The sequence below is a fragment of the Sciurus vulgaris genome (assembly GCF_902686455.1).
Source record: "Sciurus vulgaris genome assembly, chromosome: 14".
In the NCBI taxonomy this organism is placed as follows: Eukaryota; Metazoa; Chordata; class Mammalia; order Rodentia; family Sciuridae; genus Sciurus; species Sciurus vulgaris.
Window position 1 is genome coordinate 56,739,879 of NC_136475.1, and position 14,149 is coordinate 56,754,027.

General features: G+C 35.1%; 1 protein-coding gene across 34 annotated transcripts in view; it reads left to right on the forward strand.

The window, feature by feature from the left end:
* NRXN1 (neurexin 1) overlaps window positions 1-14,149 on the forward strand; it is a 1,087,847-nt gene that overhangs the window by 748,895 nt on the left and 324,803 nt on the right. For all 34 annotated transcript variants that reach the window (XM_079110028.1, XM_079110037.1, XM_079110040.1 and 31 more), the window contains one exon: window positions 13,317-13,498. In XM_079110028.1, coding sequence (XP_078966154.1) covers window positions 13,317-13,498 — 182 coding nt within the window. The remainder of the gene's footprint in view (window positions 1-13,316; window positions 13,499-14,149) is intronic.

The following is a 14,149-nucleotide window of genomic DNA, read 5'->3' on the forward strand; positions in this document are numbered from 1 at the left end:
TGCATCTAAACAGTAAGTAATTGCTTATGATAATGAGTGCAAACTAATTTGCTAGAATATGTTAATATTCACAAAGCACTTTTATACTGCCTGCTGTTCCAAAAATACTGCTCTCTTGGTTAAATGTAGCTTTTAGATAGCATTATTGTTACACATCTGACTAAAATCATCACTTCAGTAGCATCTACCCAAAAATCATATGGCTTTGAATTAAGTATCCCAAAGAAGAAACAGAAAGTCATGTCATCCTTTGATAAATGATTTAGAGTATTTGAGAAAAAAGGAATTGAAGTCTTAATAATTAATTCTAATTAGTGATTGATGATAGTAAGCAGACTATACTGAGTTAGAAATGGCCTCTTTCCCATAAGAGCTGTAAAACTTAATTTAAATCACTTCAAAGACAGATGGCATACAAACTTCATTTGAATACAATAACCAATTTAAAATGAATTAAACATATAAAAATGAGCCCAGCACTGCACATTGTTTAAATTGGAAGCCTACTTCTCCCCAGAGGGTCGTATGGTTTCTGTCCTATGGGTCTTTCTCAACCATTTCCATAGAAGCTCTTTGAAGCCTCCTCAACTTAAAGACCATGTTTTCAACCTAAGTGTCTTTTGAGGTTGAGGACTTGAGTGTTCAAAGATCTGAGGTGCAGATTGAAACCACCTTATTTCTGTCTAGGAAGATAGAATTTTGTGAACCAAATACAAAAGAAGAAAGGTTTGATCTTAACTTGCTCCAGGTCTGATTTGGCACTTTAATCCACACTATAATGTTTCAATCATTTCAACTTCAAAAATAACTCTTACACAGAGTTATATAATCTTCATATGGGTGGTGAAATATAAAGATTTCCATAGAGAAGCTTTTTTAAAAAATCTATCACTTTCAAAATTAATTTCCTTGTTGAATTTTATTAGCTAAAGATCTTCATGGGCTCAAACACTTCCATCTTTGAATTTTAAATCTTGTAAATATCCACAATTATTTGTTGAAGTAAGTGGCCTAACTTCCCAATTTTGTTTTATTTTTTTCTTCTTTTAATGGTTATTATGAAAATATGTGGATTGATACCTCATAGAATTGGCTATCATCTTCACAAGCTGTTACAGAGTGTAAGTTGAAGAAGAGTAAACAGTTACACTTTTATTTTACCTTTATTAATGTAGCTGCTACTGTTACCTTTTTTTTACTAAGCATAGGTTAGCACTTAAAAAATGGGAAATTGTTTCCTTTCTGATGAAAATGCAAGGAAATAATTTGTGATAAACAGCAAAATGTCACCAAAACACTCATTAAATATAATCTTTCTTATGATATTAATATCACATTTTTCTGTTTTTGCTCTGTGACCCCTTATTAGAGAGAATTTGCATTTCATAGACTTTAATGTAATAACATACTAGAATTCATCTGATCTCTTTTTATCACTGACCTTGATTAGTCCCAATTTCTACTGTATGGTTTGTTCTCTGTATCTTGGAATTTAATTCAGGAGACAAAGAGGAAATAGTGGTGCTTTAAAAGGCATAGACTTCTTTCTAAAAGAAAAAGCAGTTCCCCACTTCTATAGGTAAATCTGCTCCCTCTTCTTTGAAAACATTTCATGCCCTTTTGCCTTTCTTCGTGAAAATCCTATCCACAAAATTAGCTCTTCTCTTTCTAGAACCCTATTAATTGTTATTTTCTCCAGAAAACAATTTGGGAGTATTTTGGGAGATAAATGTATTATCAAGGGTTAGTTTATCTGGGGGCTAGTCAAAGTTTCTATGAGACAGATTCTTTGTGTGGTAGACAATGGTTTAATTATATTGAAGGTCTTAGAATAGAGGACGAATTAGAGATATTGTTTAAAAAACCTATTTGATACTGGTTTGTTAGATAGATTTTTATTAAGGACAGACAGGAAGTTACCAGATCAATAAAGATGACTATTTTAGTGTTTAAATTGAAAATGATGCAGTATGAACTATGTTTATAAGAATGGAAAGATGAATGAGAATTCAGGAAGTTGATATCTGATTGAAATGGTTGTGAGAACTGGAGCTTTCAGAGCGATTGCATGTAACTTTTTATCACCTCCGGAATCCATTGTGTTGTTTTAGACATAGTAAATGCTCAGTTAATTTTTATTGTGTTTACAGATGTTTTTATTCTTAAATGTTGCTGTTTGGTGCCTTTGTATTCTCTATCTCCAGTAGCACTCCTTTGCTATGGTCTCAGCATTTTCTTTTATTTATTTGTTTTGGTCAAAAAAGCCCCTCTGCTTATTTTGAATGAAAGTCATTTCCTCAACAAAACATGTGTTTTCAGTCTCAGAGATTTTTCAAAATAATCTCCCAAAGGACTTTCGAAACAAATTTTAAGAAGAAATATGAGGTCTCCCTCTATAATTCCCACCATTCTAGCTTTTGATTCCTTTCATCACAACCACCATGTGTATCAATTTCCATACCTGCAAATATCAGTAATATATTTGAAAGATGTTTGCTAATATTTGCATGATTTTCTTAAGCTTCCCCATGATATCTGGGTCCCCCTTAGATTCCAAATTCATGGAAGGCATTAGTTCACACTAGTGATACTGTGGTTTACCGGTGACGAGTTCTGCTTCCTCTAATGTTGAAGTTTGAACACTACAGAAGTACACCAAGGCAAGCATATTAAGCAGGTTTTATTTAAAAGTAATAATACAGACTTCTCCCAGGAGGGAGAAGGGGGCCATGGCTGATGTTCTAAAGTCCCAAGAAGTGAGCGCACCCTACATCTTTTATAGGTTAAGGTCTCTTTTGTTCTCCAGTTCTCTCCCCTCTTATCTCTCCTTCCTGCCTGTGTGATTAGGCCAGGTTTTGCATAAAGTGAGAAGCGATGGGCAGGGGGAGGACCAAGGTGATTCAGGCAGGTAAGGGCCCAGTGAGCATTAATTAGCTTATCCTTGCTTGCAGTCCTTGATAAAGGCAGGTAAATTTGGTAATCAATGGGCTCCAAAGATCTTTGACATTCCATTCTCCCAGGGGCAGTCTCCTACTTCCAGAGGCAGATTACTTTCATGGCCTTTTTTCCCTTGATTTGACCCGATCACCTATTTCTACACTAACTGCCTGTCCCCTATTGTGGCTTCACTAGTGCGATCAGGTTGTAATCTTAATTTTGGAACCATGTGTTCTGACTCAAGACTACGTATCTAAATGATTTTAAGACTAGGCAATGTTTCCTAAGAATTTCAGGGATTTCTACAGTGACCTGTCCTGAATAAGTATTATTATTTAGGAATGAATAAATGTGAAACCAGTCTTGAAAATCAGAATCAGGTCCTCATCCCCCCACACCCCCTACCCAGCCTGTGTTGAAGATAAAACAGCAGAGGAACACTGAGGCAAGAATGAAAAGTAGATTTTATTTAAAAAGCAGAAGAGAGAGAGAAAGAGAATGGGGGGTGGGGGGCGTGCTGACTACCTGGGGAAGTCTTGCCCCCTATACAGATTCCAGGTTTCTTTTCTTTTTATGCTTAAGCAACCAAAAGGCAGAGAGCCTTCTAGGAGTTCATTGCTTCTGTTGGAAAGTGGATCCTTCCCCTCCCCCAGAGGCCATTAATGGGAGTGTTATCTATCCATTTCCTTTTCTTTGATACTCAGCTACCTGTCTTTTTCCCCAGTCTCAGTTGGATGAGTGGGTATTGTAAGGGATCCCAGGAAAACCACGCCAGACATGGGAAATCACATAAGGGAGTTTATTAATCAAACTGTCTCCCTGTAGGGTAAGTGAGAAAATCAGAGGAAAAGAAAGGGAAAGAGAAAGGGCGCGAGCTGGAGTAGAAAAGCAAGGAAGATAGAGAAAGTGAGTAGGAGAGAGAAGGATGAGAAAAGATGGTGGGGTAGCTACTGTGTAGCAGTTGAATTCCACTGGGCTAACAGGGAACCTATAACAGAGAGGGATACTTGCAAGCTGACTGATAAACCAATAGCTAGCTAGGATATTCACAGATTGACAAGTGGTTGGGAGGAGGGGAAAATGGCTGCACCAGAAAGGTCGGGGGTTGGGGGGGAGCAGCTTTGTACATTACAGGTATCTGGTTTACTGGATGAACCGACTTCAGATTTGGCTGCTCTTCTTGCACAATTTCTGTTTTAATTTGAAATTTCAGAACTTTGACAATTAAATCTTGAAATAAGTAAATTGAAGGACATCTCTAGGCAGCTGCAATTCAGTTACTAATTTTAACAATTGATCAAGAATTTATACAGCTTATTTAATGTTCTTCCAAACATTATTTCTCTTAAAGAACCTGATGGTATGATTTCTTCTCTCTCCCTCCCTGCTGCCTATAGCTCTAATGCAAATCGATTACTGAATTACTTTCCAGAGACTTTTTAATAAAGTTCACTTACTGCTTGAGGGAGTCCAATTTCGGAAGGAAAGACATAAGCATTTGATGTTCTTAGAATTACTGGTTGTGGGATTCTTTTGCTTGGTTTTGTTTTTAGCTCTAGATCACTTTCTTGTCTTTGTGAGTTTTGTGGTATGTTTCTTAATCTGATTGGCAGAAGGTCTGCTAGTTACTTGTTTTTCTTCCTACCACAAACTTAGACCAGGTGTAAGGCCCCCAAAAAGGAAACCCCAACTAACTCTGTTCCATGGATCCATGGCAACCCCAATCAACCGCAGGAGGCGTCACTTGATGCAAACCACAAGAGGTGTTTTTTCCAGCGCGCTGGGACCTGACTCGTGACTCACGCAGGAGTCCAGGAGTCGAGTCCCTAGCAGAAAATCTTGTAGGTTTATAAAGGCAGAAACCACACATCGGGAGGGGTCGCACATGAAAGGGAAAAGGGGGACAAAGCTGCCGGGAAATTTCAAAGGGGGTCTGGGTTTGCTGATAACATACAACATGTTTCACAATGTTTTACAACAGGGCATAGATTCTGGTCAATAGTTTCTGGTAATCATACTGTTTGAGCACTATCTGGCTATCGGGCTCAATTTACCCTTTTATTCTCTGTTTGGGGCTGTTTCTTGGAACAGCTTTAAGGGCTTTGTTCCATTACTGGGAGGGTGACCTTAGGGAGTTGAGATGACTGGGAGGGTGACCTTAGGGAGTTAAGATAACTGGGAGGGTGACCTCAGACAGCTTAAAAAAATGTCCATTCTTTCACAGGTAACTTTGAAAAGGTTCCCATGATTTTGAAAGTGATCTTAGAAAAAGTTTCTCTTACTTGGCAGCTCAAATGATTAAACTCAACTCTTTCTAGAGGGGATATTTTTGAATAACATGTTTGATAGAAAAATAATAAGTTTTTGAAAGAATGAATACTGCAAAAGAACCACTAAGTGAAGTTTTACTTATTGCACAAATTTTCTAAAATACTCTTCACTGGCTTGAACATTATCTCAAAATTTTCTGCAACTTAAATAACTGTGATCTGATACTTCCTCTGTCTCTGTCTCTCCCTGTCTGTGTGTATGTGTGTGTAAATGTATATGTAAGAAAATTTTACACTATTCATATTTATCATATTTTCTGCTCATTTTTAAGGTTATCCTGAATATCAGCACTATTTAAAAATCCAAACAGATGATGTCATGACTAAATACCATTCATCTGACATCTCACAGAAATTATTTTGCCCTGCTTTTTATCTTCAATGCACAGTTCTTGGGAGAAAGGTCTGAAATGCTTTAGCTTTTATGTTCCTAGTTCTTTTCAGCCAAACAAGAGATAGGGTGGTTTAGGAATGTTACCTATTTTAATTGATTTCGTTATGAGGGAGAAAAAAGAGAATGACTTATTTAATGAATTCAGTTGGTATCAATTATTGATTATGTGGAGTAATGGCTTTGTGTCACACCAGTGAACACCAAGTGCCATCCTCATTCTGTTTGATGGTGGGTATTCGTGTGGTGTTTCGTCTGTGCTACTATCTGTAGTGCTCTGGAATAATAGCGAGGGTATAGACAAGCAGGTCCCCCATGGATCCATTTGTATTCTCAAATATTATATCAGGTATTAGAGAAAAGCACACTTGCTTTCAGAAGAATGAATATTGAATTTCCATATAGCATACCTTTCCATAAATGTCAAAATCTGGAAATATGTATGATACAGTTATATATATGTCATAGTATTTTTTATTAGAATAAATATGTTCAAAATACAGTATTTTTTTTTTTTTTTTTTATGGTACCAGGGATTGAACTCAGGGGCACTGGACCATTGAGCCATATCCCCAGCCCTAATTTGCATTTTATTTAGAGACAGGGTTTCACAGAGTTGTTTAGTGCCTCACTTTTGCTGAGGCTGGCTTTAAACTTGCAATCAATCCTCCTGCCTCAACCTCCCAAGCTGCTGGGATTAGAGGTATGTACCATGGTGACCGACTACAAAATACAGAATATTTATTAGAAAAACATTTTATTATAATTTTTGGACAACAGCAAAGAGAAAAAAATTGTTTTATTTTTTATTTTTTAAGTTTTTACCAAAGTGTATGATTACTACTTGAATTATTTTTGTGAGAAGTGATTCCTGACCTCATACGAATCATGATAGCTTGTTGCTGTTCTATTTTCTTGATAGTTTTATTTGATTGAAATTTCTTATTGAGTAAGCACATATCATTTTTCATGTTAAAATGAGCTGGCCTAGAACTCAATCTTCTCTGAGCTGTTACTGGAAAGGATTCCTCACTCTGCTTTCTCACCTTCCAGATCTACTATGGATCTGAGTGGTTCTACCTCTTTCAATCCCATTGAAAGTTTGAAAAATACAGTTAATGCCTAATGAGTCCTCAAGGACTCTGGTGTCTAATACTATCTCTGATTCTCATGGAGTTCAAGAATCTTTGTGATGAACTTGAAGCAAGTTTGTGATTTTTGTCTGGTGTTGTAGTGTGTGTACAGGGACCCTGTATGGTGTCCCTTGCTAGGGAGACTCCAGTGGAGGAGGGTGGGAGCACTCATGATCTTCACTCTCTTATGTTTCACAGCATTCAATTTTATAGTCAACAACTTGTTTTTTTAAAACTTAATAAATTTCCTTGAAGAGTCCAGGGTTCTGATAGAACATACAATTTTCCATATTTGACAAACTTTCCATTGTTCTTTCTAACTTGAATATCATCCTGGGCTATTTTGATCAGATTTGCTTTATTATGTAATTATCTGTTTTCTTCTGATCTGATGAATATGAAATCCATATCTAAACCACTTAAGTTACCTGCCATGTGTCTTGCTTCCTTTCATTTCTTAAGTACTGACTTTCTCTTTCTGAAAGACGTGTAATTGAAGCCCCCTCTCATTCTGTAGTCTCTTGAGCTCTTGGAATGCATCTGCAATTTTATGAAGTTTGCCTCTTCCACCAGAAGTCTCAATTTAGGATATGTAGTCTTTATCTTCTTTTCCTCATTTTTTTTTTTTTTTCATACTCTCAGTTGCATATGTAACATAGTGGACTTCCTCTTCCTTCTCAGTATTGGGAAGCATTGTTATTAAGTTTTAGGTTTAGAGTTGGTTACATATTATAGGTAGGAGATCTTATGACTGTGATTCCTTTAATCTATTCTAATATAATACCTGCCTTGCCTAAGTTTTTTGATACCTTTATATCAAGGTTTAGAAGTTAGAAAACTCTAGTGCTAGGTTTCTTGAAATAATTATAATCTTGCAAAAATTTTACAATAGAAAGCCAATGAACTGTAGTTAGTTATTGTTACTTTAGTTGTTCTTAAGATTTTTGTTTGTTAGCTTCACCGGTTTGGAGATTTTTTTACCCTTGGTCTAAAGCTCTTTGTGAACTTGACAAGGTGATATTTTTATTGCTTTTGTTTTTTATGAACTTTACTCCAGAAAATACGTCTGCATAGGTAGAAAATATTCAGAAAATTTATATTTAATATTGGCATCTTAACAAGGTTGCAGGAGGAATCAAAGCTCCCCTCATTTTTTAACAGTTGTATTACTTTTAGTTTTCATCTGACAACATGGCAAACTTTTTTACTGGAAAAAAAGGATTACAACATCCTGGTGTCAGTAAATAGAAACATAATGGTCCAGAATGTTTCACGTTGGCTACACAATGACATTTGAGGAATTATAGCCTTTCAAGAAAGAACCTTTTATTCACATACTTATGTTATGGCTTAGAAGCTAATCTTTTCGGAAGTTGATTATGTTATTGTTCATGTGCAAGAATTCACAGTAACCAATAACTGGACAGACCTGTATGGTTGAATGGTTATCATTTTTCAGAAAGGTTCAAACCATTTGAGGGAATATACTAACCTTTGCAGAAACAATGTGAGACTAAAGTGGGCACATTTAGGGTGGAGATGGTCAGTAAGAAAGAGCAGGAGGAAGAGACTGGCCTTTTATGTAAATAATATGTTCAATGAGATCTAAAAATATTTCTTACTACACTTCGCAGGCAATTCAAACATTGGAATTTGGAATTCATGTGTAATTTTTACGAACATTCATTGCAGTGTAAAGTGTGTTGACATTGCTAAATTTGCATCTGATGGAGCCAGCTTTGTTAATGAATTTAAAGTGAGAAATATAGAGTTGCTACAGATCTTAAATGTAGAGATTGCTGAAAACCACTTTAAGTTTGAGTCATCCATACATTCAGCAATGTGATAGACGCCAAGGTTAGTTTGCAATAAATCCATTAATAGTCATGGCACTGATGCTTTAGCACTTACTATATAGAAACATGCGTAAATATAAAGGCAACACATTTCTCCATGCACCTCTCCATATTGATAAAAATCTCAGAACTGTGGTTAAGATATACTACCACTGCACATTTAATTCATTTACATAATAAAATAAAATATCTTTCTGTAAAAATATTTAAAAAGTAAAGCTAGTTTGCAGTTCATTTTATGTATACTTACCTCTTTATTTAATGGTCAAGTGACATTTTTTTGCCTCATATTCTAAATCTTTCCATTCTAGGTATTTTATGGTAATGAACTAAAATTCTTTTTCTCTTGAAAGCTCCCATGTGATACAGTTTAATATCACTCCATCGTCAACTGTTAGTGCATATAATAATAGTGCATATAAATAATACTGTATAAAAATTGCTTTTCAAAGAATGAAATGCTGAAAAGATTAATAAAAACTGCCGTATCATTTTTAAAAGGTATTTGATTTGAACATTACTTTCAAATACATCCAACTTTCCTAAAGGCTCTTATGCTAAAATAAAATAAAAATGTTGCAATGTTGTTTTATATTTTACAACACACACACATGCACAATGCCAACTGTTCTTTCTAAAATTTATTGGGCACATCATATTCTGGGAAGTGGACTAAGGTTACTGTGCAACATCTCATTCAATGCTGACAAAGTTCTATAAGATAATCCTGCTATTCCCTTTTTTAAAAATAGAAAACCCGAGTCTTAGAATAAATCACTCAGTTAAGGTTACATAGTTAGTAAATGATACAGTTGGAATTTTAACCCAGGCCTGACTTTACCTTCTTATTTTCTAAGTTCCTCTATTGCAAAAAGTATCTCATGCCCTTGATTCCAAAAGATGCAAGTAGGTTTTGAAACTTCAGTCAAATGACTGACAATATTATTATGAGAACAATTTTATAGCTGTGTGGAAGGGGGCTTTAAGAATAAATAAGTTTGATGCAAAGCAAATTTTATAAAAGAAATCAGGATACCTCTGGAGGTAGATCAAAAAGAGGTGAGGGAGAACTGGATATCTGATTCTGGAGAAAAAGAAATTAGAAATGATCTCAAGATTTGGCATATAGGTATAAAATCATTTTCTTTGTTTTAGTTAAGCCTAAAGAACTAAACATTAGCTACTTTTATGCTATTTACCAAGTCTTAATACATATTGAAAATGAATAGAATGCATAAGGAAATCAAAGTTGGAGTAAAAATATTATGACATAATTATCTAAGTTTGTAACTCTGTGACTAGAAACATTTATAGTTACAGAAGTTTCAGAAGTGCATCCCAAGTTAACGTTAATTTGAATATATTAAATGTTCTGTCTTTTCATGTTTTTCTTGTTTTAAACCATTTTGAGGTGAAAGGAGAGTATGTGAGCATGAGGTCCAAATGACACTTTATAGACGTGAGTCCTTAGAATGGTATTACAGTTGGCCTTGAAAATTTCAGACTGACATATCCAATTAACATTTTCTTGACCATCTTGCTATGACAGAAACACTTTTGTAATAAAAAAAACAAAACCAGTATGCACTGAAACAGGAGTCTGGGTACTAGTTTTTGTACCAGCTTTGCCACTTAACCAAGTATGTAACTTTAGGTAACAAACAAGTCAATTCTTATAGCTAAATTTCCTCAATTTTAAAATGGGAGTAAAATTTATCCTACTTTCCTTACATAAATAAAGAGAAGGGGAAATCATTGTGAAAGTGATTTTTAAAGTTAATGTCACTATGAAATGTAAGGTAATATTGATTTACAATACTACTTTTCTTAGTCGATTCTAATAGAAAACATCTGAATTCTTAGGTATGTTATCTTGTTAAGTAGCATCTCTAGTGTTGAACACTTTTATTTCATATGAGAGCCACAGCATTAGAGAACAGAGTTAGTAGGAGAAATGTAAATTAATCATTAAGTAAATATTAACATTCAGAGATAGCTGGCAACCACTACATCCCCCTTTCAAAGAAATCTCAGCTTTTTTATGTTCTTCTGTTTTTATTAACATACTTTACTAAAACAGTTAGTATTAGTAATCTGCAAGACTTAGCAAGCATTAAAATATTTACCAAATAGTACTTGATGATGTAAAAGTAAATGGCTCTGGAAAGCTCTGGTATTTTTGATATATAATTTATATATTCTGAATTTTATTTACATGCACACTGACTGATGTCTGAAATATGAATTACTTTTTCTCATGTGAGAGAGATGAACTTCTTTCATGCACTAGCATCCAAAAAATAATGGAGAAGTGCACAGCCTCTGTACCATTTCCTTTTAACAATATTCTGGTTTAATACTTTTACATCCAATTGTCTCCTGACTTGTTTCTTGGGTATACCTACCAAAGGTCTATTTTAGACCTATTAAAGAGACGTTTTTACCCTTAGATATGATATGCTTATTTTAGAGGCCTCTGAAAATTCTCAAGGGCCTATGGATATGTCTGAGATGGAAAGAAAAGATTGGTTACTCCCACCCTAGCCCAAGAACTCAAAATATATCAGGTGTTTAAATACATGCAAATGTGGCAAATTGGTCATCATAGAAATTTAATGTATAGATATTTTAAAAACATATTGCTAAAACCAATCCCATCATTATACACAATTATAATGTACCAATTTAAAAACTGTAAATAAAAAAGAAAAATAAAAAATAAAAATACTGCTGAGCCAGGCCTAGTGGCACTTACCTATAACCCTTGCTACTTGGGAGGTTGGGGCAGGAGGATTGCAAGTTCAAGACCAGCCTGGGCAACATAGCAAGAATCTGTCTCAAAAGAAAAAAAGAAAAAAATGTTGGAGTATAGCTCAGTGATAGAGTGTCCCTGGATTAAATCCTAGTACCACCAAAAAAACAAAACAAAACAAACAAAAAAAAACCCATAGTGGTATATATAAAATGTTTACACATTGGTATTAACCAATTTTTCTATAAAAATTGGTAGAAACCATTTTTCTATAAAACAGGATATTTTGTGACCTCATTTTTAATGTTGCTTTTCTTTCCTTGTTTGGCAGATAGTAGGTATATTTGGTCTCCAAAGAAATAGAACCAACGTGGAATATTCCATTGTCTATCTACCTAATCCTGTACATATGTGAACTACCTTTTGAAAGATGGAGACCCAAGAAAGCCAGACGTGCAGTTTGAAGGCCTGAGACCCAAAGAGACAATGTTGTAGATTCTAGTTTGTGTTCGAAGGCTTGCGAAACAGAATTTCTGAAGGCAGGAGAAAAATGATGCCCCAACTTAGGCAGTCAGGCAAAGAAAGAAGGAAAATCCAACCTTCCTTTACCTATTGTTCTATTCAGGCTTGAAATTGGGTAATGTTCACTCACATTGGTTGAGACCACCTCCTTTACTCACCCTGTCAACTCAAATGCTAATCTCTTCTAAAACACTCTATGGATAAGCTCCCCCTATAAGGCACACACCAAAAATAAAAATAAAAAAATAAAAAATAAATGCCTCACAACTACATGGGCACCCCCAAGGCTCAGTCAAACTGACATGTAAAATTATCCATTATAGTAGGTACACACTGAATACCTATCAGCATTCTTTGTTGTTGTAAGTCTATACTTTCCTTTATGAACTATCCCTAAGGTCTGTTCCTAGGCTAATTAAATAAACATTTCTGTAGTCTCCTTAGGTGTGAAGGAATCTCTCTTTTTTCTTCTCCCCTGTGTAAATCTGTGCATGTCTCTTCTGAATATTCTCACTCAAGAAATTCATTTTATTTCATTCATTGAGAATGCATTGTTAGTGGTGCAATGAGATAGAACTTCTGGGCATTTGGACGCTGAGTTAGGTTTTTTGATATAAAACTCTCTTTAAATTAAGATGGCTAATTTACTGATATCCCTACCATGAAGTAAAATTTGAACACTCAGAGAATGAGATCTGACATTCTTCTCAGTGCTGGGAGACTAGTATTCACTCTGGTAGAATAGGGGAGTGGGTCTTTATGGTGCTGAATAATTTGACAGCCATTAGATGTTGCTGGTTAAATAAGACCTGACTGCTATGGATGGGATCTATTATCTGTATTTCCTTGACATGGCTACTGGGGCTTATGGTTGTTCATCCATTAGTTATCATCTGTCACATGTGAATGGACCTTTTTCCCCATAAAAGTTTGATTCGCAGCATATTTGCTGTGATTTGTTCCACTGTGCTGTATGACCCTGTCACATCTACATGCAGTTCTTGTTTCAGAAACAAGCTGATATATGTCTCTGCTGCTTTTTGGAAGCCTCCAGTCAATGTTTCCTACTAAACTATTTTAAAAACTGGCAGGAAGAAATAAAGCCCCATTACATTCCATACTTGTCTAACTCAATGGAAAAAGCCATAATCGACTGTTTGTTCTGAAACACCTGCTGGTAGATTTAATGAGTGTATTAAAAACTGAGCTGCTTTTCTATTTCTTTTAAAACAATTCTGTCCTCTTTCTTGAGCATGTTTGATTGAAATTTATTATTTGCTCTGCCGTAGTTTTTGGGTGTAAAGTTAATACTTTACTGCTATGTCAACCTGACAAACTTGGGAAAGTGGGGATGGGATATATTGGGACTAATTGGTTTTGGTTTTTGTTTTACAGCTGGGACAACGTATATCTTTAGCAAAGGTGGAGGACAAATCACGTATAAGTGGCCTCCTAATGACCGGCCAAGTACACGGGCAGACAGACTGGCCATAGGATTTAGCACTGTTCAGAAAGAAGCAGTCCTGGTGCGAGTGGACAGTTCTTCAGGCCTGGGGGACTACCTAGAACTGCATATAGTAAGTACTTTGTAAATACGTTTTGGCTTTTACATTTTACTGTTTTCTTTTCATATATAATGTATAGTTTTCCATCTTGAGTTTATTTTTTCTTCCCCCAGAAATCTGTACTGTGCTATGGAAAATATGAATATAATCCAGAAATAATAAAACTTTAGACCTACTGCTATTGTTAACATATACTTTAGAATAGAAAAAAAATGTTTAGTACCCTTTTGGTTGTGAATTCCTTTCAATTTTTTCTTCACAAATACAGTTGGAGTGAGTTTTGTGTCTTTAGGCAGACTTGCCAAATTAATAAAATGAGTTATTGCTCAGTAGATACTATACCATGTGGCTGGATGCAGGAGGCTGTAATGCTGGTAACAATCAAAGATCTGGATTCAGTATTCTCATTCTTCTTGCCAGAGAGAAAATTTGTCAAAAGTTACATGAAATGGAAAAAAGGAAATGAGTCTTTAAAGATAGTTAAGGATGTAAAAGAAAATGGCAAAAATATTGTTTCTATGCCATTTTTTCTTTTCTTACTTATTTTGATATGTGTCAGGAAAATACTATAGATACTTAACCATTTCTGTCCCAGGACCATTCCTTTTTTCTTTAAGCTCTAAACTGTCTATAAGAATTTGCCCAGCACATAGTGGAAGGCAA